This window comes from Ictalurus furcatus, chromosome 4, assembly GCF_023375685.1.
Source record: "Ictalurus furcatus strain D&B chromosome 4, Billie_1.0, whole genome shotgun sequence".
NCBI classification, from domain to species: Eukaryota; Metazoa; Chordata; class Actinopteri; order Siluriformes; family Ictaluridae; genus Ictalurus; species Ictalurus furcatus.
Window position 1 is genome coordinate 25,240,168 of NC_071258.1, and position 27,089 is coordinate 25,267,256.

General features: G+C 39.6%; 1 protein-coding gene across 1 annotated transcript in view; it reads right to left on the reverse strand.

Moving 5' to 3' along the window:
* si (sucrase-isomaltase (alpha-glucosidase)) overlaps positions 1-27,089 on the reverse strand; it is a 147,521-nt gene that overhangs the window by 63,889 nt on the left and 56,543 nt on the right. Inside the window, exons 17-22 of the mRNA XM_053623442.1 lie at positions 21,725-21,841; positions 15,389-15,543; positions 14,221-14,305; positions 10,571-10,627; positions 2,857-2,981; positions 2,101-2,189 (exon numbers count right to left, since the gene is read on the reverse strand). Of these exons, the coding sequence (XP_053479417.1) occupies positions 2,101-2,189; positions 2,857-2,981; positions 10,571-10,627; positions 14,221-14,305; positions 15,389-15,543; positions 21,725-21,841 (628 nt within the window). The remainder of the gene's footprint in view (positions 1-2,100; positions 2,190-2,856; positions 2,982-10,570; positions 10,628-14,220; positions 14,306-15,388; positions 15,544-21,724; positions 21,842-27,089) is intronic.

The following is a 27,089-nucleotide window of genomic DNA, read 5'->3' on the forward strand; positions in this document are numbered from 1 at the left end:
CACAGGGAAAAATTATACATGTGCTTTAATCAGTAATACACATCACACATGTCAATTTACTTGCACTGAGCTGTTATTACACACACTAAATTTCTATCGTTATTATTGCTGCAACAGACAACAGCAGCAAAACAAGACAAATGAAAGACAATGTGTGATGTGCAAAGCGTGACTTGTATACTAGTGCTCATTCATCCTAAACGTGAATCAGGTGAGGTGCTGATCATAATCTGTAGTCTTTTTCCGGTATTGAAGCTTGACGTGTTCTGTGGGGTACAGATGTGGAGCAGACTCTTCTGTACATCAGAGAGATAATGCGATATCCCTGGCCGTGCTTGGGCATGGAGCGATGGCTACCATGCAGCTAGCAGGAGGAACGAAGCTCAAGGTGGAGCCCAAGGGGGTTGTGACATTAACCATGGAGCTGAAGGGGGGAGTGACGCTCGCCGCAAAATCAGGGTGGGGGGGGGGTCAATGCTCTCCGTGAAGCATGAGGGGGGAGCGATGTCCTCTGTGTAGCCAGAAGGGGGAGCGACATGCAGTATGAAGCAGAGAAATGGAGTGATGTCTTCAGCAGAACATGGAGGCAGAATGACGTCCTCAGCTGAGCAGGAAGGCAGAGCCACATCCTCAGTGGAGTAGGAAAGCGAAGTGATGTCCGAAGAGAAGCCTGGCGTAGTGACATCTGAGGTGGAGCAGGGAGGTAAAGTGGAGCTCTGCTGAACTGGGAGGCAGAGCAACATCCCCAGCTGAACAGGGAGGGTGTTCTTCAATGTTCTTCATTGACTCAGCAGGCTGAGCTATATCCACAGAAGGGGAGGGAGGGTGGGGAAAGATCTTACACTTTCAGCCATGCTTCTGTGGCCCTGACCCAAGACTCCCTTACCTCTGGTTCCAACCTCAGGGACTCCAAGATTTTATCTTGAGTGGAAAAGAAATCTGCTGCATCCATTATGAAGGTATTTCATTCTGTTATGGAATGGAGGTGAAGATTTATGCAAGTGCAGATAAAGTTTTAATGGAAACAAAAACAAACAGGAACTTAAGAACACAAAGGCTAGGAAACATAGAACAAAGACCTTATTGCAGCAACAGATGACAACAGCAAAACAAGACAAATGAAAGACAATGTGTGCAGTGCAAAGCGTGACTTGTATACTAGTGCTCATTCATCCCAAATGTGAATCAGGTGCAGATAGTCATGTGACATGATCAGGTGAGGTGCAGTGGCTGATGGGAATCAAAGTCTCTAGTCTTTTTCCGATATTTACATAACAGGTGCTTTACCAAAGTATTAGTTCAGGGGTGTGCACACTGGACCAACCAGGTTATCTGTTTTTTCCTTTTTTCTTTATTTCATTTCATTTTCCCCAAAATGTTTCTATTTGGTTTTTCACTTGAATTTTGTTGGCTGCTATATCACACTAAAGGTGGAAAAAGATCTGACATCATTTGTCTTGGTTTAAGTTTTTTTTATAGACTTTTTTTTGTGTCCACTATAACTGTCCTTGCTCTCTGTCCTTGGTGCAGGTAATAAAGCTAAATGTAACTCAGATGTCAGATAGTTAGCTGATTACAAAATTACTCTTCAAAATTACTCTAGCTTTTGTATACACCCAGAACTCACACACATGTCCTTATAAAACACTACACAATAAAAATATACAGGTAAACACAAACTCACACACACAGACACACATTTCCTTTTTCTCGCTCATGCATGCATATTTTACATTATATTTCTCTGCATCTCTCACACAGAGACACACTGTTCCCTCGCTCTCACCCATGCCCAGCCATCCATGCAATCACCATCAGAACCAACCCAAAATCACACACACACACACACACACACACACACATGCACACAAACACACCTACACACTCTCTGTCCCACACTGTTATCAGTGGAAAACACATGTATCTGTTATGATAAAATAAAATAATACATCTCTCTTCAACTGATAACATACAGTTTATATAGCAATAACATTGATAAGGAAATCATTAGAGAAGATATCCTATGCATAAAAACATACCCACACACCCAAATAAGAAGAGACAAGAGAAAAATCAGCACATTTTTTTTGTAATTAGTACCTCGAGAATGTCCATCATCCCAGAACAGCTCGCCTGATGCCTGGTTGTTGTCATCAAGCGCAATGATTAGGCCCATAGGAGAACGCCGACTGCAGGAACACACATGCTTTCATCATCACACACTACTTTTACTAGGAATTAAATAAGAGAGTGAAAAGTAGAGCCTTTGAAGTACATAGTCAAAATTTCAACATGCCAGTGGGAGGTTTTTACTTTCATATATGAAGTCATATATGAAGATTGAGTCAAAGAGACATGTTCATTGGTACAACTGTGCAGTGGTGCACATTCCATTTACTGCAGCCTTAATAACTGCTACTACTAGTTTATATTTTTGGAAATGGAACAAACTATATTCATTAGAAAAAATTGCAGGCAGGTACAAAGAAAAATAACTGGGCAGGGATAGAAAAATCACTCGCACATCTCTTGTTGAGCCCAGTAATGAACTTGATTGATCTAGCTGAAGTTGAGAAACTGCCAGAATTCACACACCATGCTGATAGTGCTGCAAAGCCCCTGGGCTTTGTACCAGTGTTTCCAGGGCATAGTGCTAGGGTTCATATACAATTGTGCTCATAAATTTACATACCCCTTGCAGAATCTGAAAAATTGTAATAATTTTAAACAAATAAGAGGGGTCATTAAAATCGCATTTTGTTTTTTTATTTATTTAGTACTGCCCTAAATAAATTACAGTGCAAGATGTCTACACATGCGCGCGCGCGCGCATGTGTAGGCAGTGGGCAAGGTTACCTATCCACAGTAGTGACTGCAGGTCTCTGGATTGGCAGAATGGCTCCACCCCTGATGTGAACACCCATCTTATCTAGTGGCAAGTAGATTTCAACTTGCTGTTTCCGCTCCTTGATTTTCTCTTCCTGCCATAAAAAAATATTTTAAAATCCTTAATCTCCTCCGCCTCCTCATCAGCAACATTTTATTAATTTCCACCATCATCGTCCAAATCATCTTCATTGCCATTGTCATCATCACCACCACCGTCACTCTGAGCTTTAAAACATGCATGCACTAGACAGTTTATATATTCGCTTTGATTCATTTCATGGGGATTTTACTTGTATAGCATTTTTAACAATAAACATCGTCACAAAGCAGTTTTACACAAATACAGATGTGGTTTTAGATCCTTAATGAGCAAGCCAGAGGCATCAGCAAGGAAAAACTTGCTGAGACAACATGAGGGTTAGGGTTATATAATAGACATACAGTATGTATCTATAGACAGCAATATATTTGGCAACTTAAGTCAGCAACTAAAGTTCAAAATTCACCTCAATATTTACACAGGTAGCATTTTCTGTATTTATGTACTCAGGTGTTTAACTTGAGTTTCTGGGTTCAGATGATTAAAATTACCTGCATACATTTGCACTTCTGAAGATGCCAGATTGTCCCTATCTGTCTCCCACTCTCTGTTTGGCTATACTGTCACAGTGCTGTCTATGAAAAATTGCAGCTCTTACTGTCTTATATGTTTCTCTTCACTACTCATCTACCATCCATCCATTTCAAGTGTGATCCCTCCCGACCCAGTAGACGATTGCTAAGGCTATAATTGACAAAGTGTAACACACACACACACACACACACACACACACACACACACAGAGAGAGAGAGACACTATCCATCTGGACAAGAGGCTTGTGCTTAAAATTGTTTTATCTCTTGTATGATCAGTGCTCATTAATGTCTGACAAGAAACTGGACTAGCTCTTGTCATTAATCAACAAGCGTTAAAATGCACAAGTTTTTCCCAGTCTGTATTCACCTGTTCACCCTGCAACTTGATTCTAACTAATCTCACATGCGCTTGTAAATATTAATCTAATTATGGCATCAAAACTAGCCCTAATACACACATTATATCAGGAGGTGTGTTTTACTCTACCACAAGATAAAGTTCCAAATTACTTCAAAGCAAAAGCTGTTTTTATTTTATTCCATTTAACATTCTCTCTTTGAGACCATTTTAGATAGCAGAGACATTTTTAATAGTGTTTGATTCATTTTGAGATTTTATCAATAACATGCGATGATTTTTTTTTAAAAAATATAGTCATCTAGAAGATGTGTAATGAATAGACTTCTAAGTGACTTATTTTCTGAGGGGTTCATGAAATTAAAACACGGAATTTTGTATCGAAGGTGGATTATATTAAAAACTGAATAGTGCTGAAGCATATTTAATGCCTCCTGTACTGTATGCAGTTTGAAACAGAGAGAGAGAGAGAGAGAGAGAGAGAGAGAGAGAGAGAGAGAGAGAGAGAGAGCACAATATAACTCCACAATAACCAAAGATGTCTTATTGAGATAATGAACTGAATGATTAAGTTGGTATGTGGACTTTGGTCAAGGATAACATCTAAAAACATGTTGTCCTTGACGAAAGTGCATGTACCAACATCTACAAGCTGTTAAAGAAGGCTTATTACACTAATTTATTAACATGAATATAATTACAGTATATATAAATGTTAGTTTTTCTCTCCATGTTTTTTGCACATCGATTATTGTGTCCCTACCTATTGTATTATAGTATAAGATGTGAAAACAATTGCTAAGTATTCCAACATGAATTTATGTAACTTTTTGCATGGGTAGATTTTTTTTTTTATCTGTGCGTATAAGTTTTGATGCTACAGAATGAGTGGGAGCAAAATACGAAACAGTGGTATACATCTACTGTTGATAGTGCAAGGATTTGTTTGAAAAGACTATAGAACCCTGACAGACCTTTGTGACCTACCTGTAAATTTGTGTTTACTTGAAAACATAGTGGTACATTTTCAGCCCAGACTCACAGTACAAAAATATAAATTTGTTTAAAAAAAATCATTTGCAGAACCTTATATACTATCAACATTCTGTCAAAAGCACACTATCAATTTATAAATATATCAGTACAATCTATCAATCTAAGTAATAATCCATCTATCTTCCTTCTAACTTCAAGAGCCAAAAAAGAAAGACTGGCGAGGGGAGGAATATTTAGAGCCGTTATAAAGTTGTCACGTCTCGAGATGTAAGGAAGATAGGACGGTTGCAAATGCGGTAGACAATTTTGTTAGAGAGAGACACAGGCAGATAAATCCAAAATCGTAATACAAAAACATGCAAAAAGGTCAGGCGATCGGCAAACAGGCATAAACTGGGCAAGGCAGGAATCAAAGTCACGGTCATGGAAAACAGGGTCGATATACAAAACAAGAAACATGAACAATAGCGCGGGACTGGGGGCGGAGAAACCAGCGTGGACTAAATCTAATGTTTAACCTAAATAACCAACAAGGAATCTAACATGGATCTTGACTATGACAAGGAATCTAAACTAATCTATACTGTAATATTCCGTGCCGTGTGCTGGGAGACGCGCAGTATATATACAAGCACAATCAGCGTGTTGATTGCTGAAGGCTGACAGCAATCTAGACACATGCTAAACAACAGCCAATGACAGAACTGGGAGGAGACAAACATAAAGGCACATGTCCAATGTACACAGTGTCACGGTTGTCAACAAATGAGAAGCAGGTTCTTGTGCATGCGTGCCCACATGCTCTCCCGCATGTTGCTTAAAGGGGCAGCACGCTACTCCCAAAGCGCCATGAAACATCCATCTCTATTGGCGGTCCCGGCCCCCTGGGCAAAATGTCCCAAGCTGAACCAGGAGACCGCACAGCGTTCTTGGCGCAACAAAAAAAGCAGAGCGACGTCCTCGGCGGAACAGGAGAGCGGAGCGACGTCCTCGGCGGAACAGGAGAGCGGAGCGACGTCCTCGGCGGAACAGGAGAGCGGAGCGACGTCCTCAGCAGTGCAGGAAAGCAGCGGGACGTCCTCGGCAGTGCAGGAAAGCAGAGGGACGTCCTCGGCAGAGCGGGAATGCAGTGTGACGTCCACATCGTAACAAGAACACAGACTGATGTTCTCAGTGGAGCCTGCCGGCTGAACTTGGTAGGCTGTGTCAGCGGATTCGGGCACGAGCATAACTTGGTTGGTCTGGTCAGCAGACGTAGATGTGAGCAGAGCTTGGTCGTCTGTTTTAGCAAACTCGGGTGTGAGCAGAACTTGGTCAAACGTATTTACTGACTCTGGCGTGAGCATGACTTGGTTGGTCAGATCAGCAGACTTGGACGTGAGCAGAGCTTGGCTGTCCATGTCAGACACCTGGGACAATAACTGGGCATTACAGTGGACCTCTGTAGCTGAGACCCCCTCGTGGGTCTCAGGTTGGAGCTTGGAGGTCGCCACATGGACCTCTAGCTGGAGCTCGGCAGGTGAGTCCACCTCATGGGTCTCAGGTTCGAGCTTGGGTTCCGAGGTTGACATGTTGACCTCTAGCTGGAGCTCCGAAGCTGAGACCTCCTCGTAGGTCTCAGGCTGGGCCTCTGAGGTCGCCAGGTTAACCTCAGGCTGGAGCTCTGGTGCTGAGACCTCCTCATAGGTCTCAGGCTGGGGCTCTGAGGTTGCCACGTTGTCCACTGGCTGAAGCTCGGCAGGTGAGACCACCTCATGGGTCTCAGGTTCGAGCTCTGGTTCTGAGGTTGCTACATTGACTTCTGGCTGTAGTTCCATAGGGGCTTTTCTGTGTAGACACTTGTGCTGACACCAGCTGCTCTTGAAGCATTCTTTTGAGCAAGAAAATGCTTCCTGGAGACCCAGCTTCTTGCATGTGGGACATTGGAGCTGAGTCTCTTTCCCGCAGCCCTCAGTCATGCATCTCGGAGACACCTCCCCCCTGTTGGCTGGAACCTGAAGCGGATCGGTGGAGGCTGCCCTGTCAACCCCCTCATAATAGAGGTTTAATGGCAGGTCAGCCTGGGGCTGTCCATTGACTCTCCACCCCAGTAAATCCAGACCATGTAGCTGCCCTGGCTGCGTGAACTCCTCCATAAAAAGTTCTGCAAACTGGGTGACATCATGGAGGGCAGAGGACCCAGTGCTCACCAGCTGCTCCGCCCAGTCACGGGCTGGACCGCAAAACCTGGACACCAAGAACCCAATTCACTGTCTCTTAGTACGCTTGGAATACACCAGGCTGCAGAAATATTCCTGGCAGCTGAAGAGGAACTCCAGCGGGTAGCTCCCCAATCCTGCTGTCTCCGGCGGAAGTTCAACGGCGTACCTTTGAGGGAGCTGCACGGACAAAAAACGCAGCCAGCAATCCGAGCGTTTCCCGATGAGTTACTGTCCTGCTACTTCCATGGTTTCTGTAGCGTGATGTCTCTCGTCCTCATGCTGCATCCATGATAGGCGGAATGTTCTGTCACGTCTCAAGACATAAGGAAGATAGGACGGATGCAAGTGCAGTAGACAGTTTTATTAAAGAGAGACACAGGCAGATAAATCCAAAATCGTAATCCAAAAAACATAATCCAAAAACATGCAAAGGGTCAGGCGATCGGCAAACAGGCATAAACTGGGCAAGGCAGGAATCAAGGTCGCGGTCATGGAAAACAGGGTCGATATACAAAACAAGAAACATGAACAATAGCGCGGGACTGGGAGCGGAGAAACCGGTGTGGACTAAATCTAAGGTTTAACCTAAATAACTCTAACAAGGAATCTAACATGGATCTTGACTATGACTATGGTAAGGAATCTAAACTAATCTACTCTACTATAATATTCGACGCTGTGTGCTGGGAGATGCGCGGTATATATACACAAGCACAATCAGCGTGTTGATTGCTGACGGCTGACAGCAATCTAGACACACGCTAAACAGCCAATGACAGAACTGGGAGGAGACGTAAACATAAAAGCACATTGTGTCCAATGTACACAATGTCACGGTTGTCAACAAACGAGAAGCAGGTGCTCGCACACACGCGCTGCTTAAAGGGGAAACCGTGACAAAAGTACTGTAAGTGATAACAGGTACTTCTCCTGTGGACTTGTTATTATCCACAAATTGCACTGTGGCTCATTCAATAATAAAAATAATTAATTATAATCAAATCAAAACAATGGAATAAGAGGAATAAAACAGTTTGGGACATACTGTTATATGAAAATAATATTCTTTGGGGTTTCCTACAACAGTCTTAGTTTTCGGTCATGTTTTTTTTTTCCATACATAAACCACTATGCTATTGACTTCTCAAATCTAAGTGGCCAAAAGGTGTTCTATAATAGTACAGGTTGGACAATAGCACTTTGCACTTTACAAATTCACAGGATATCTAGCTTATTGCAGTGTTATGATACAAAGACTGCGATGATTGGTACTCTGGGAAGTGAGGTGTCTGGTTATGGCAGTAGCGGTCAGAGCAACATTAAACACTGACATTGTGCAGTTTTTTTTTTTTTCTTCTTCTTTAAACAGTTATTACCATTATCATCATATTACATTCTACCTTCTACTCAAGTCTTAATCATATTTTGAACAGCACTGACTTATGAACTGGGTCACACTCAATTGTTTTTAATGATCAAAATGTATTTATTACATCTCAGTCACATTAATGCAAGATGTCATCTTCAGAGAAGTCAAGTGTGCTTGTGACAGAATGTTAATATTTATCCTATAGAAGATGCTGCCTATGCAGTCATGTGAAAAAATAAGTACACGCCATGGAAATTGTTGGCTTTTTTGACACAAGTAAACGTGATCTTTGAAACAGTGAATATTAATGAATGTGATATACTTGAACAAAAGGAAAAAGGAAAATTAGCATTTTCAATCATTTATTCAACAGAAATATCAATAGATGTGATATTCTATAGAAAAAAGTACGTACAAGAAGCTAGTATTGCCCCCTTTAGCAGAAGTAACTTCTTGTAGACTTTTTGCATAATTATCCACCAGTCCCTGACATTGGCTTCTTGGAATTTTTGATCACTCCTCCATACAATATTCTTTCAGTTGCAGGGGTTTTCTTGCATGTACTGCCTGTTTCAAATCCCCCCACAACATTTCAATTGGATTCACATCCACGCTTTAACTAGGCCATTCCATAACCCTCCATTTCTTCTTTTGGAGCCATTCCTTGGTGGATTTGCTAGTGTGTTTAAGATCATTATCCTGTTGCAAACTCCACTTTCAGTTCAACTTCAACTTTCAGACAGATAGCCTCACATTATCTTCAAGCACTCTTTGATGTGATACAGAATTCATAGTTCAATCAATGAATGCAAGCTGTCCATTGCCTGAGGCAATGGTGCAACCCCAAACCATAACATTTTCACCATCAGGCTTGGTATGAGGTGCTTCTCCTGAAAAGCTGTCTTTGGTCTGAGCCAAAGATGTCTGCTGTTACTGTGGCCAAACAACTCTATCTTTGATTCATCTGTCCAGAGCACATAATTCCAAAAGGCCTGGTCTTTGCCTGTATGCTCCTTGGCAAACTGTAGTCTTGCAAAGGCTCGTTTCTGGCATGCCTCCCATGCAGGTCAAATTTGTACAATCTCTTTCTGATTGTAGAAGCATGCACTTTGACACCATCAGTTGCAAGACTTACTAGCAGATCCTGTGATGAAATTTTGGGGTTCTTGGGGACTTCCTTTTGCACCAGACTGTCTGCTCTTGGGCTGAATTAGCTGGGACGGCCAGGCCTGGACAAATTGATAGTCGTTTGAAATCTGCGCCATTTGTAGATTATTTTGTTTACAGTGGAATGATGTATTTCAAACAATTTGGAGATATTTTAAAATCCCTTGCCAGACTCATAGGCATCTGCAACATTATTTTTCTGAAGGCCTTACAGAACTCTTTAGATCTTGGCATGATGACACCACACCTCAATAGCAGAGAGAACACCAGACACTAGATATGAGAGAGGTATAAATAAGACAGGTTCCACCTGCACTCCCTAAGCACATTCTAAACAATGGCACTTTCAATGGCACTTTCAAATCTTCAACACCTGATTCTAATTTTATGGATTTGAAGGTGTGATAAATGTAGGGGTGTACTCACTTTTTCCATGTGACTGATCTGTTTTTTGTTAATTTTAATTGTGAAAATTACTACAAAATGTCAATTATATGTAAGTTTATAGAGTGTATCAACTTTATTAATAGCCACTGTTTCAAAGAGGATGAAATGTTTGCTTGTCCAAATATTTAAAATGAAATAAAAATTCCATAGGGTGTACTTATTTTTTCACATGACTGTATGTTGTATGAGAACTTTGTTCTACATTTTCCATGAATTATGCAACTTCTGTGAATTTGATTTTGCAGTAACTAGTCACTGACATGCCTCGTTACAGATGTGCCAAAAAATAGTATACATATTAAAAGTTATTCAAAGTTTTCATGAATGGAGCTTTGGGTGTCTTTTGAATACACAATTGACTATTTTGAAATCACACAAACAATAATTTGTCATTTCAAGATAATAGAAAAAAAGAAAAAAAATGAATACTCATGACATCTTTTGACTTCTGTTTTTGTGTGTGTGTGTGTGTGTGTGTGTGTGTGCACACGCAATTGTGAACTTACTGTCTCGTAGTTATACCATACAGCATCAGGAATGTATGCTCTAACTTTGTCCACACCCTTCAAAAACAAATAAAATAGTTAAAAAACCTTAATTAATTAATGTAATAAATGTAACAACAACAACAGCAATAATAATAATGTTATCAATTATTATTAATTATTATTATTATTAGTAGTAGTAGTAGTAGTATACTTTTTTTGTTTATATCCTCCATTTGCAGGGTATTAATAAATAAATAAAGTAACAATTAATAATTAGTAGTAGTAGTATTACTACTAATTATTATTATTATTATTATTATTATTATTATTATTATTATTATTGTTTAAATATTCAATTATTGTTCATTAGGAGTAATACACAAATTATGTCTATCAAGACATCTTAGAACAGATTCTATTCGTCCTTATTTACTAAGATCCTGTTTGCTGTTGCATTTATTTAGAAATAACAAAATAAACAAAATAAAAGCATGTATACATGAGTGTGCATTTTGTTAATGAGGTAATGGAAGATGTCTCCGTTTATAGACATGTAAATGTGCAATGGATATCTAATATGAAACCAAGTTTACACCAGCAATAATAAATCATTCTGAGAGACATTCTGATTGCTTCGAGAAACTGCTTGATGTTCATTACTTATTATTCAGATTGAATGTAGTAAATTCTAAAAAAGAAAAAAAAAGAAAAACACCCGACAGAAACAGGCTTCTGCAAATTTGTGAGAAATGGCCATTCTTACAATGACCTTAGGGTTTACGAAAGTGCATTGCAAGTGCAAAATTAACGAATTTGCACAATTTGCATGTGGTTTTACACACAAAAAGCTAGTCAAGGCCTATGGGTTCTAGGGCTTGGGACTGAGTCTAAAAAGGACACTAAACTTGAATTCTAGGCTACACATTATGCATCATATTTTACTACACATTAAAAATAGATAAATCTATTGTGGTTACAGTGCAGTACCTCAGGTCATTGACTTACACCAGAATAGCCTTTGCAGAAACAAAACAATTTTAAAAAACAACAGTTTTTAACTCAGTGGTAACATCTAGTTTTAGTGTTTGGCCAAAACTGCCTCTGAGTCAAATATCAGTTCAGTGAAGTGTTGATTGAAAGCAGCTAGGATGATTAAGGACTAAAACACAATGGGGCATGCTGTTATAGCAAAATAAGCAATGACACTGGTGATGTGGCCACTTTGCTAACACTATAGAAAATTCTAAATTAAAAAAATTCTAAATTAATTAAAGGGCGGCTGTGGCTCAGGTGGTAGAGCGGGATGTCCACTAATCGTAGGGTTGGCGATTCGATTCCCAGCCCATGTGACGCCACATGCCGAAGTGTCCTTTGGAAAGACACTGAACCCCAAGTTGCTCCTGATGGCAAGTTAGTGCCTTGCATGGCAGCTCTGCTACCATTGGTGTGTGAATGGGACACAGTGTAAAGTGCTTTGGAACTGCTAAGGTTAAAAAAAAAAAAAAAAAAAAAAAAAAAAAAAAAAAAAAAAAAAAAAAGCACTATATAAGCGCAGACCATTTACCAATTTCTCCTGACAAGAAACTTCACCATATTAATTATTGCACACAGTTGTTTAGTTTGTCATTGTGACACGCCCATCATACAAGAGCCTGTCTTTTTTGTTGCTACAGAAACAGTAACATTAGAATGAGCCCAATAATATAAACTTGTGATTTGCCTTACTACTGTTTGAGATGTGCTGTTATAGAAGGTTATACAGGTTATACAATCAACTTTATAAAAGGCTGATTGATCGAGCGGCATTCTAAGAGTGCCTGTATTTCCTACACTGTGATGTTTCACTCTGTTTATTATTCCCCTCTTCCTTGTTCACCGCTGAAAATTCCTCTTCCTAGTTTGAAATGGTTACTATAGACATGACAAACCATACTTTTCAGGAATCTCACTTTTGGCTTAAAGGAAGGCTCATCAGTTGAAGATGAAAAGGAAGAAGGGATGCAAATTTACTTGAAACATCTTTAACAGGAATTGTCATATAAACACTGTGGAAACAGATGCAAGTGCAGTTAAAAGATTTAATGAGAGACAGGCAGACAAATCCAAATTATGAGGCAATATCATTATCCAAAAACAGGCATGGGTCAGGTGCTCTACAAACGGGCATAAACAGGGCATAGACAAGAAATGCGGAAACAAAGAAATGAGGGCAATAAATAAAGGTTCTGTACGGCTCAGGCGGCAAACACTGAAGCTCAGGCTTCGTGACCTGACAATGAAACACAAGGGGTTTAAATGCAGAAACTAATCACTGGGCATAACGCAGAACAGCTGAGACACATTAGGGACAACCAATGGCATAACAGGGACGGAGAACAGAAACCAAAACAAACACACGTGGCACAAGTAAACACAGTTAATGTCAAAAAACATGACAGTGCATTCTTTTGCGCTTTGGACAGTTCCTACGAGGTGAAGTACAAATCAGTGTAAGCGAGCTAACCCACATACTATAAAATGAGCAAAAAGAAACAGAACATTTGGTCATAGTGTCCAAAACATCACTTACTCTATATTATGCAATAAACACAATATTGTACTCTCAATCATGAGGTTATACTGAATATCACAGCAAGGCTGTGATTACCTATGGCACTCGCCCTGAGGGCTGTTTAGGTTGTATATGTTTTGTTTAAGGTTCTTCTGAGGTACTGAAGAGTTGCAGAAATGTCCTGAAGAAGAATAACGCAGTGCGTCAACTATTCACTGTTCTGTGCTCTCACTAACCCAAACAATTTATTTAAGCTGCTAAAGAACAGCGATGTGCAAGAGGCTAAGCCCAAAAACAAAATAAATCAATAAAGAGCTGCTGGAACATTCTGTTTTGGTGCACCACCTTTGTTATACAATTAGAGATAGTCATTCTGTAAAGCTTGCATTTAAATAGCAACCCTGGAGTTGTTCCTGGGGCTATGCAGGACCCAAGATCTAAAATTAGTTCATCTGCAGAAAATGTGCCTTGCTGAGATGAATAATTTCCGGAGTTCTTAAAAAAGTTCCCTGTTATAAATGCACCTACAGTATATTTTAAAATTGTGTATTTCTTTTTGACAAATGAAAGATCATAAACAGCCCTTGACCATGCACTCAGAAGTTTCTCACTCGTATTTGATCACATTATCAAGCATACTATTCAGCAATTTTTTTTTTTCAGTGCCGCACTTTTCATTAAAATAAATAAATACAACTTTCCCAATGAATCAACTCTATTTCAGATATTTTTCATAATGAGTGAGAGTGTGTTAAATTGGCCATTAATCATCCATTTGAACATTACCACAATGTATCTTGCTCTAATTTCACTGTAATGAGGTCGGTGCTCTCATTAGGGAGGGAAGAAAGGAAGAGAGGGAGTGAAATGGAAAGGAGAAATAAATCCCGCTCTTTTTTGCAGCAAGTCCTAGTTGAGGTCACCAGCACACACACACTTTGTGCATGGGTACGACAGATAAATGTTTGTGATCAAAAATGAAGAGATCAACCAGAGTCCATGTCTGTGCAAAATAAAAATGTAAATTTCTTTGTATTTGAGTGTGAACATACGTGTGTGTGTGTGTGTGTGTGTGTGTGTGTGTGTGTGTGTGTGTGTGTGTGTGTGTGTGTCTTACAGCATCCAGTACTGGTGTGATAAGCAAATGTGCTCCCCATAGAAATTGAAGATCCACTGTCCATGTTGCAGGGTCTGAGTAGAATCTGAAACAAAAAACAAATTTTACATGTACAAAATTATAATTAATACCACAAGTTGTACCACTGCATGAATATTTTTGATTAATGAACTTGATATATTTATGATTTTAAATAAAATCTAATTGCAAAACTACAAGGCAATTAAAATAATAGTTTCTAAACTATCATAAGTATTTACATTTGGAATAACTTGCTAATCCAAAGCAGCGGGACACAGTTTTGCATGGTATGTTTCTGTCTGCATGTTATAGTGCTGACAGCATATGTAATGCTACACATACACTGAACAGGTTGCTGGCACTGTTTGATGGTATTAGTAAAATTGATCAGTACTAGAGTCATGAGTTTACCCTACCAGAGTCCTGTCTGTTGTGGTTCCCATGGCAACAAGCATCACATTTCTGTTTTGTATTATATTCTGCTTTGTTCTCAGACTTGCTCATAATTGGTCATTATGTTTTTTTTTTCTAAATCTGTGCCTTTTTTGTTTGTATAATAATAATAATAATAATAATAATAATAATAAATCCATCCATCTTCTATACCGCTTATCATTCAGGGTCGCGGGGAACCTGGAGCCTATCCCAGGGAGAATTGGACACAAGGCAGGGTACACTCTGGGCAAGGTCCCAATCCATTGCAGGCCACAGTCACATACACATTCATAAACCCATTCATACACTACGGACACTTTGGACATGCCAATCAGCCTACCATGCATGTCTTTGGACTGGGGAGGAAACCGGAGTACCCAAAGGAAACCCCCGCAGCACAGGGAGAATATGCAAACTGCGCACACACTCTTGCATGAGTTACAGTAATTCTGAGCCTTGTAATATCGCTCATTGTTTCCAAGTTCCCCATGTTAATATTTTATAGTTTTCTTAGTTTAGTTCTAGTCCACATCAGGATGACAAATGTTATAGTTGAGAGTATTAAGGACTAAAACCTGATGTTGGCTTAATTAATAGACTCCTCTATACATTGTGTGTTACTGTTCTCACTGCTTCAATTAAAAAGAAGACACTCTATTGGTTAGTAGAGTGATACTTTAAAAATAAAAAAAGATATTGGTAGTAAACTCACTCATGCATGATGGGTCTCACCACAGTGTCCCCACTGATGTAAGCTCTATAGAAGAGTGTGTAAAGGTATGGCAGGAGTGTGTAGCGGATGCTCAGGTAGTGTTTGGAACTTTTCACCAGCACAGAGTCAGCGCCGAAAGCTGCAGGATCCTGAGGCTTAAAAAAAGGGGAAAAAAAAAAATAACAATAATTATTATTATTATTATTATTATTATTATTATTATTATTCAAAACCTTGTGAATCTATGTCACCAAAGCTTAATGCTCCCAGTAGGCCCAACTGTGGTTAACAGAACGGAACAGGAGAGGTCAGAAAGAGAGGGTTCCTAAAGTCTCCCAAAAAGACTAAGTGTACCCTGACCCCTGGAGCCAAGCATAGGGGTGATATCTGCAAGCAAGATATAAGTGAACAATAGTATTGCCTCAATTTCAAGACTTAAGAAAGAAAACATTTCAGATGGAAGGAAATCACTTCATAGTATTCAGCGTTCTTGGAGAAAGTGGATCAGGGGGTACTCAAGGGGGTAACTCATACTAACTCCATAGTGCTTAATGGGGCACTTCAATGCACATGTTGGGAGAGATGGGGATACTTGTAGGGGCATGATTGAAATTAATGGCCTCCCAGATTAGAAGAGTGGTGAAATGTTATTAGGCTTCTGTGCAAGCCACAAAATGTAAATAATACTTTATTTTAACATGAGGCTGCTCATAAGAGTACTTGGTACCAGATCATCTTGGGCCATTTTGTGATTGTGTCATAAGACTTGAGGCCATATATTTTGAAAAATGAGGAAGAGAGATGAGCAGATCTGTTAACTGATCACCACTTAGTGAGTGGGATTTATTATAGTTTCCAATTTATATAATAAATTGGGATTTATTATAGTGTCCACCAGCTCTCCCTAGTAAACCCAGGAGAGCCTTCCATGTTGTTTAGGGGGATCTGATAGAAGCTTCAGTGAAAGAGGAATTTATCTCCCACCTTCAAAAGGACTTTAGTCCATGTACCAAGTGAAATTTTCAGTCTGAATGGACCACATTCAATTTCCCAATCCCAAAGGCAGGTGCAAGAAGCTGTGGCCAGAAGACTGTCAGTACATGCCATGGCAAGAATTGTAGGATGTGCTGGTGGACACCAGTGGTGAGGGAAGCTGTTATGTAGCAGAAGGAGTATTGCTGTTTCTCAGATGGAGGGATGAGACTATACACAAGCTCTGATGAACAAGTGTGGGGAGTGCACTCTACTGGGGATACTGTTGAGCGAGTGAAGGAGCACTTTGAGGAACTCCTTAAAGAACTGGACATTCCCTCCATTCAAATTTCAGTGCCAGACATCTGGTGTTTTGGAGTTCATCTATGTGACTTCATAGCAGCAAGGCTGAAGTGATGGATGAGACCCAGCAGGAGATGTAGAAAGCCCTGGACAAGGTTAGTGTTGTGTGCTTAATGCCTTGCTTCAATGCTGCATGCAGATCTGGAGCAAAGCCTTTAGTCCAGCAAACTGGGATTGCAGTTCAGCATCTTTTGTTGTTGTTGAAAGGTACACCATAGAGTGTTGGATGTCAAAGGGTGTATCTTATCTCCACTCCAGATTGTGGTTTTCAAGGACAAAATATCAAGACACAGCTCAGGTTGGAGTGGTGTCCAGTATGCACCATCCCTGTTACAGTATTTGCTGCTGAGTGTGAACCAACTGGGATGAAAACAGAGTTGTATTAGGACACATCATATTGGATGGAGACTCAGAATCTGGTGGAGTAATAAAATATTGCCGTTGCCTGGGGAGGAGCTGGTATTTGTGGCTTAGGATAGTAAAGTCTGGGCTGTCTTTCTCAGCCTATTGTCAGCATGACCCCCACCATGAAAAAACAGAAGGGAAACTAATGAATGAACATGGAAGCAAGCAAGGAATGACTTAAAAACTTCAGCATCAATGATACAATCATACCAGAATCACACCCACTTACATCATTTTTAATTTTGTGAGTGTGTATGGCCCACCACCCAAATAATACTGTATCTGGTCAGTGCTGGTACAAATGTGGTCAGCACATTGTGCAGGCTACAGTCATTATTTCTTGACCTACTGTACTCTACTATTGGTCCCCTATAGAGTATGTCTGATCAAATGGCCAATGATTGTAGGTAGGTCTGAATAAATAATGATAGAACACAAAACACAAAAACAGACTATTTCTATCCAAGCTGAATGGAGGTAGAGATAGGTTTTGGCTTTATATGTGTAAAAGCTGATCTTGACAGAGGAGACTTGGAGGACTGATTACTCACTCACTAAAAGGTCAAGCCTTATTCATCTCATTTTGCCATAAAAATCAGTTTCCATTCATCCTCATTTGGCCCCTCAAACACATAAGCTCATATTGTATTCTGTAACTGTTGCTTTCTCTTTCTCTAATGTAACAATTATGATTGGGGAATAAATCATGGAAAAAGAGTGTTAGAAGGAGGACACACTGGCACCCCAAGTGGCTCTTTTAGGTCTTACAGATGTTAATGTATAATTAAATATTTATCCAATTTATTTTTGTAGCAGGAGGTAGTGTGGTTTAACATTAGTCTGCACTGACTGAAATATTTAGAACAAGTAGTGTTTGGTTTTATAATTTGACTAATGAAACAAATAGCTATAGCTGTATATTCAAGAATCACTACAGAGATAATTTAACACATTAGTGCTGAATGAGCATGTGCAGTATAATATTTTGTTGTATTAAGTTGTAGAGAGCATGTTACACACACAGTGCATCCGGAAAGTATTCACAGCGCTTCAATTTTCCCACATTTTGTTATGTTACAGCCTTATTCCAAAATGGATTAAATTCATTATTTTCCTCAAAATTCTACAAATAATACCCCATAATGACAATGTGAAAGAAGTTTGTTTGACATCTTTGCAAATTTATTTAAAAAAACAAAAAAAAAAAACAAAAAAAAAAAACAAAAAAAAAACAAAAAAAAAAAAACCACCCACATGTACATAAGTATTCACAGCCTTTGCTCAATACTTTGTTGGAGCACTTTCTTTGGCACCAATTACAGCCTCAAGTCTTTTTGAGTATGATGCTACAAGCTTGGCACACCTACTTTTGGGCAGTTTCTCCCATTCTTCTTTGCAGGACCTCTCAAGCTCCATCAGGTTGGATGGGGAGCGTCGGTGCACAGCCATTTTCAGATCTCTCCAGAGATGTTCAATCGGGTTCAAGTCTGGGCTCTGGCTGGGCCACTCAAGGACATTCACAGAGTTGTCCTGTAGCCACTCCTTTGTTATCTTGGCTGTGTGCTTAGGGTCGTTGTCCTGTTGGAAGATGAACCTTCACCCCAGTTTGAGGTCCAGAGCGCTCTGGAGCAGGTTTTCATCAAGGATCTGTACATTGCTGCATTCATCTCTCCCTTGATCCTGACTAGTCTCCCAGTTCCTGCCGTGAAAACATCCACACAGCATGATGCTTTCACCAACATGCTTCGCTGTAGGGATGGTATTGGCCAGGTGATGACTGGTGCCTCCAGACATGACGCTTGCCATTCAGGCCAAAGAGTTCAATCTTTGTCTTGGTCAGAGAGTCCTTCAGGTGCCTTTTGGCAAACTCCAGGCGGGCTCTCATGTGCCTTTTACTGAGGAGTGGCTTCTGTCTGGCCACTCTACCATACAGACCTGATTGGTGGAGTGCTGCAGAGATAGTTGTTCTTCTGGAAGGTTCTCCTCTCTCCACAGAGACATGCTGGAGCTCTGTCAGAGTGACCATCAGGTTTTTGGTCACCTCCCTGACTAAGGCCTTTCTCCACTGATCACTCAGTTTGGCCAGGCGGCCAGCTCTAGGAAGAGTCCTGTTGGTTCCAAACTTCTTCCATTTATGGATGATGGATGCCACTGTGCTCATTGGGACCTTCAATGCTGCAGAAATGTTTCTGTACCCTTCCCCAGATCTGTGCCTTGATACAATTCTGTCTCGGAGATCTACAGACAATTCCTTGGACTTCTTGGCTTGGTTTGTGCTCTGACATGCATTGGTAACTGTGGGACCTTATATAGACAGGTGTGTGCCTTTCCAAATCATGTCCAATCAACTGAATTTACCACAGGTGGACTCCAGTAAAGTTGTAGAAACATCTCAAGGATGATCAGTGGAAACAGGATGCACCTGAGCTCAATTTTGAGTGTCATGGCAAAGGCTGTGAATACTTATGTACATGTCCTTTTTTTATTATTATTTTTAATAAATTTCCAAAGATTTCAAAGAAACTTCTTTCATGTTGTCATTATGGGGTATTGTTTGTAGAATTTTGATGAAAACAATGAATTTAATCCATTTTGGAATAAGGTTGTAACATAAAATGTGGAAAAAGTGAAGCGCTGTGAATACTTTCCGGATGCACTGTAGACTGCATAACATTTAATATTTTTTTTTTAAACTTACAGTATAAAATTACACCTGCAACCTTGACTCACTGGTACTTTAAAAACAGCACTGCAAGTAAAAAAATTTAAACATGTGGACATATTTATTTGACAAATTAGCTGTTTCTTAAAGGCATGTGCTTGGTGAGCCAATTACTGTAAAATAGTAGATTACAATAAGTAATGTACACTTCATATTAGACATTCAATGCGTTTACATGGACAACAATAATCCACTCTTAACCCGATTAAGACCATACTTTGATTAAGAAACTACCATGTAAACAGCAATTTTTAATTACTGTAATCTAATTAAGGTCATACTCAAAGTAAGCAATTATCGAATTAAGACAGGTGGAGTACTCCTGTTTTAGTCGCATTATGGACGTGTATTATAGACATGTAAACACCTTAATCACATTATGAACGTCGTGTAAGTTTTCACCGCATTTTGCGACAGGATACGATCACACACGGCAGTTTTACAGCAAACAAGAGAGTTCGGCTGCATCCCAAACCGCATACTTGCCTACTATAGGCCTGTAGTGGGGAAAAATACATGCATCTCGGCTACTATGTAGATGGTAAGTATGCGGTTTGGGACACAGCCCACGGCTTCAAGCAGTTGTCTATTAGCACATATAGCATGACAAATAATTAACTGCACTTAAAGCGGTCGTAAAAAAAATAATAAACACCCAAAACTGTATACGGTACCATAACGAAGATGAACTGTATGTTGATACGTGAATTTCTGGAGGGATGTCGGACGGCGTGGCGCGGTGACGTAATAACGCGGGCTGTTAATCTAATTATGTTCTAAAACATGTAAAATGGGAACATGATAGGAGTATTCTAAAAGCGACTCATGTGAACACCTTAATCACATTATTATCTTACTCAGAGTATGGTCAATAATTAGATTACTGCTGTCAATGTAAACAGTCAGTGAGACTTTAGACCCTTCACAGCATCCATCTAAAAAAACATCACTGCACACTTACACTACAAAATTACAGCATTATCTCATGTCCAGCATGGGACACATGTTGCCAATCTTGCTGCTACAATTTTTTTTTCTGTTAATAGACAAATGTTTGCACTTGTTTCTTTCATCCAGTTAGCATGCACGATCATTTTGTATTTATTTTATATTTTGTATATAATCTGTATATTTAATAATAAAAAGTAAGTTAACATTTCTGAGTTCACTTCAGTCCATCTCAGTTCATCTATTTCATATTTATATGTTCTAATTCTGGAGTACTTCATTTGAACCCATTTCCTCTGAAAGGCTTAGAAAACCCTTAAACTAACACAGCATACAACTCATGCCTAAAACAGCTAGAGCAATGATTTAACAACTTCAGTGTTATATTGTGGTGTTAAATAAGCTATTAGTGTTTAACTACCATCACAATTGTGGACTTAACTCTCATAATGTTGTACTGAAATTTACCCTTATTGCTTAACTGTTACATTAAATGTTGCAGTAACTCAAAAAGCTGAATTTATAATTACAGCTGCAGTTAAAACCTGTGTCTTTCTATTAGTTTAGCTTAATGCAAATGAAGACAGTCACTTTTACAAAACAATTATAACTTTTACCAAAAGTGTGAGACTTAAACAATCGCTGTATGTGTTAACTATAAATTCAGTTATACTTCATAAAGTGTATTGTTCCGTAAGTACTATGAATCAATCAGTAACCATAAGTAAATGAATAGAAAAAAGTATGTTTTTATGAAAGTGAGGATTTGGACCTGTTGACAGCCCCTGGGGGTTTGTGTTTGTGCAAGTGTGTATTAATAGAGCATTATAATTGTTAATTCAACAATGTAATTATTTACACCTGGAGATTATACTGTACATAATTTTACTGTTTCCAGTCATGTTTTATTTACTACATATACTTACTTTGTAGTACTGAGCATTGTGATTACGACTAAATGGATAAAAGGCTCCCACTTGCATCCAGCGTGTGCACAGCTCCTCGGTTGTGTCGTCAAAAAAGCCACAGATATCTGCACCGATCTGCATGAAAATATGAAAATCAAAATATTTAACTGTTAAAATGCAAATTGAATTCACTCTTAATCATTTCCTACTGAGAGGTAATGTAATTAGCATATTACAGTTTTCTAATTGATATAACATGTTTTTCAAACTGAGGTCAATGCTTTTAAACCAATTAGCACACCTGTGAAAATCCAAAATTACAAACCTGTTATCTTTTGATTAAATAATTCAGCTTTAGTTCCAGAACATGCACAAACGACATTATTTTTTCAAGGTATGTAAAATAGCTTTTAGGAAAAGGAACATGTAATATTTTGCAGTTTCTGAAATGGCAGGGGGGGGGGGGGGGACATATTCCATGGCCTGTGTTTCATATGCGTTTGAACTTTAGAAAGAATGAAACTCAACCGAATTCAGAAATGGTGAATATGGTGGACAAAACACCATTAGGAAAAGCAGATATGTTTCAATCCCCTTGGATACCACTGCTGAATTGTGGAACATTCAGCAGTGTCCCAAACCACCATACATTGCCTCAATTCCAGTTGTTCTTGTCTAGCTTTTGAGAATGTCACTGAAATAATAATAAAAATACTACTACTAATTATTATTATTATTATTATTATTATTATTATTATTATAACAACCTTACTGCTTAGATGGCCCCAAGACAGTATTGTCTCATGGTTGAAGGCCTTCATCTCATTTGCAATCCTGTTTCTTTGTGCTGTTCCACTCCAATTTCTTCCTCATCATCACCTTAGATTTGCATTTACAACATTTGGCAGTTTATCCAGATTGACTTACAGAGGTGCTTTGTAGTCTTAGTCAAAAAAAATATATATATATCCTTATGCTAGCACAAATAGGCAGGGTCTAATAATAAGATCAATCTTAATCTGTTAGAGGAGTAGTTTGTGCAACAAGCTGGTACAGCAGCAAATACAATGCAATTGTTTTTTCTTTTTTTTTTTTTTTTAATTGCTTAGTCAAGAGGTAGCTCTTCAGTCTTCATTTGAAGACGGCTGCTGACTCAGCTGTTTGGACAGCCAGGAAAGCTCATTCCACTACCATAGTGTCAGGAGAGTGTCTTGATGCATGTCTTCCTTTTATCTTGATGGATGGTGGATCAATTCAATACTCACATTCAAGTCATCTCTTTCTTATTACCTGTCCTCTCCTTCTACCACCATCTGTTTTACTTTTCCACTCTTCCTCTATCCTATTCTACTATTTGCCCTTTCTCTCCATCAACCATTTTACCTCCTCTTATCCTTGCACCTCTTCTCTGTGCCATTTGCTCTCCAGGCCCATCTTTGTTATTGTTTTTTTAGGCTCCAGATTGTTTTAGGTATCTAGAAAAAAAAAATCTGACCGGTCCTGTGTTGTGTGCTTTGCTAACCCAGCTGGCCTCAGCCTGGGGTAAATGAAAATTATTTGAAAGTGAGAAAAATGTGCAAGTTGAATTGCCATCCAGTTTTGTTCAAAGCAGGAATCCAAGCACAGGCAAACAGGGTTCATGTAAGTATCCCTATTGATAAGTCAAGTACACAGGCATGAGTCAAAAGCAATGAGAAGTAGAACAGGTACACTACATGGAGACAAATGCTCAGTAATGTACCATGAGACTTTACTATGAACATTGACATATAAGGGCTATAAGAAAACAAATTTTTTAAAAAAAATAGCCAAATGCAGAACACGTGAACACAATCAGTAAGAGACCATTGACTGGACAGTTTCAGAGACATGGTTAGCACAGAAACAAAGGCATGTACAAAAATAAATAAATAACAATAAATAAAAAAAAAAAACCACTTACTGTTCAGATACAGTAGGTGTGTTAATTATTTTAATAATGTTGATATGTTAATTATGAAAGCGTTGACCTTAGTTTGAAAAAATGTGTTATATCAACAGAGAAACTCTAACAGTCATGCTGGTACATAAATGTGTTTGCATTATCCACCCAGTAATCCACCTGCTCCACATGGCAGTCTTGTTTTGGGCTTTCTTAATTCAATCAATGGCACAAATTTTTTTTTTTTCCCCATTCCTGTTTGATTTCTGCTTCTCAACACAACAGATCAATTAAAATCCGACTCAGTTGCTGATTGTAAAAGCTCACCATGTTTTTGGTGAGATTTTGGTCATGTCAATCACTTTATTCTTCTTCTTCTTATTATTTTTTTATTTTTTAATTTTTGGATGAATTGTGTTGGGCATCAGTGCACAAGCAGATAAGGTCTTCCTAGTAATATTTAAAGATAAGTCAAACAGATACAGGCCTAAACCAAGAGAAACTAGAACACGGAAAACAAGGCTCAGAAATTCATGATCCAACAGACTAGACTGGATACACCTGGATTACACAACAAGATGGGAGAAATACATGACAATGACAAATTCTTGGCAAAATAATAATGCAACCCAGTATCATGTTTCTGCTATGCATGACTTAATGTATTTGTTTAGAACATTGTATTTTCAAAGAGAACATTTGATTTTCACCACTTGTTAATCTGTGATCACATATTGTGTGCTGCATTGCATTTCAAAATTTTGACCCCTTTTGATTCCCACTGTCCTGTGATCTCATCTGACCATTATGGTTTCCGCTTCCCCTATTTGGTCTTAGTTTACTGTTCATATAAATCCTGTCTCTCTTCCTCATTGCTCATTTGTTTTACTTGTTCATTGCTGTGTTACCTCCAGTTCTTACAAGCCTTGTTTAAGTATTCTAAGCCAGGATTTCCTTACTCTAAGTGTACTTTAACCACACATATCTGAAATAAGTGCTGCCAAAAAACCACTACACTTTAATTTTGCAACCCCTGGTTTAGACCTTGTTTACACAAACATTCACAGTGCTTACAAAGCTGCACTCTGCTCCAACCATGGCTACTCGGACCACCTTTCTGTTATGTTAATCCCAGCATACAGACCACTTCTGAAACGTGCCAAACTGGCTCTGAAACAGGTGAGAACCTGGTCTGAGGGAGCCATATCAGCACTTCAGGACTGATTTGAGCACACAGACTGGAATATGTTCAGAGAGGCTGCTACATACCACAACACCACAGACTTGGAAGAATTCACATCAGTGACTGGCTACATCAGCAAGTGCACAGATGATGTAACTTCCTTCAAGACCATTACCATATGCACAAACCAGAGACTGTGGATGACTGCTGAAGTGCGCTTGCTGCTGAAAACCTGAGATACTGCCTTCAGGTCTGATCACAAGGCAGCCCTACTCACAGCAAGGGCCAATCTGTCACAGGCTATTAAAGAGGCAAAGCACAACTATGCAGAAAGCATCCACAGTCACTTCATAAAAACAAAGGACACAAGGCATGTGGCAAAGCATTCAGGCCATCACAGACTACAAAGCTACACCACTTGTTTGTGATGATGATGCCCCGCTCCCAGATGAACTGAACAATTTCTACACACAGTCCGAAGCACAGAAAAACATGTCAGCGACTACCCCAATTCCCACTGACCAAGTACTTTCTCTTTGGGAGCAAATGTCAGGAAAACTCTGTCCAGAGTTAATTCACAGAAAGCTGCAGGTTCTGAAAACATACCTGGCTGGGTGCTCTGGGAATGTGCTGATCAGCTAGCAGATGTTCTCACAGAAATCTTCAACATTTCCCTGCACCAAGCAGTTGTCCCTGTGTGCTTCAAGATGACCACCATCATCCCTGTGTTGAAGAAAACATGTGTCCTGCCTGAATGACCACCAGCCGGTTGCACTCACACCTAACATCACGAAGTGCTTCGAGCAGCTAGTCATGAAACACAAAGAGCAGTCTTCCCACACAACAGACCTATTTCAGTATGCCTAATGTCCCAACCGTTCAATAATGGATTCCATATCTGCTACCATCCTTTGGATGCATCTTTCTCTGACTCATCTAGACAAAAAAGGACAACTATGTAAGGATGCTGCTCATACATTTCAGTTCAGCATTCAACACAATCATCCCAAAAAACTGCTAACAAAACTGAACCTGCTGTGTCAGACATCCCTCTGCCATTGGACCCTGGACTTTCTGACTGGGAGACCCTAGTCGGTCAGGATTGGCAACTCTACCTCCAGCACTACCACATTGCACCCGGCACCCACCAGGGCTGTGTGATCAGTCCACTGCTGTTTACCTTGCTGACTTATGGCTGTACTGCAAAGTTCAGTTCTAATCACATCATCAAGTTTGCTGATGACACTACAGTTGTGGGCCTCATCAGCATATCTTTTAATGTTGATAAGACTAAAGAGATGATTGTTGAGTTAAGGAGGACCCAAGTAGACCACTCACCACTGCACATCAATGGAACAACTGTGGAGAGAATCAAAAGCTCCAAGTTTCTTGGTGTGCACAAGAAGGCCCAGCAGTGCCTCCACATCCTGCAGAGGCTGAAGAGGCCAAACTCTCCCCTCCCATCCTCACGTCCTTCTACAGAGGGACAATAGAGGGAATACTGTCCAGCTGTCTCACCGTGTGGTACTGGACTGCACAGCCTCTGACCACAAGATCCTACAGCGAATTGTGAGAACAGCTGAAAAGATCATCAGAGTCTCTCTATCCAACATCAACACCTCATTCAACAACTGCTGCATCCACAAAGCAACCAGTATTGCAAAAGTCTCCTCTCATGGACCCTTCACCAAGTACATGAGCATCTGTGCCACAACCAGCAGACTCTGCAACAATTTCTTCCCTGAGGCATTCAGATTACTCAACACTTTGACTAGCCCAGGTGAGCATTGGGAGGCAGCAAACACCTAACCCAGTAAGACTCATTACCACTGAACACCACACTTTACATAGCTGCATTAGTGACTTTAATGTTATGGAGCTCATTTTGCTGCCAATATTGCTGCTATACTTGTGCTGCTACATTACTCAATAGTTTACAGTTTACATCCCATGTTCTGTGTATTTATTTTTCTGTTCTGTATATTTACTGTCTTGTAGTCATCTTACACTGTGTATTTGCACTTTATTTAGTCTTGCATGCTGTTCTATGTTGCACCATGGCCCCAAAGAAATTACATTTTGTTCCAAAGTATACAAGCTATATAGAGGAATAACAAAACCTCACTTGACTTGACTAAGTGGATTTTGCTTTGTTCTCCACTGTCCCAAGTAAGTTGCATAGTGTTCTCATGGTTTCATTTGTTTTGTACCTGCCTGCTTATTTTCTGATCCCTGCTATGTTTAATGTAAACAGTTCTTCATTATTACTTCTGTATGCC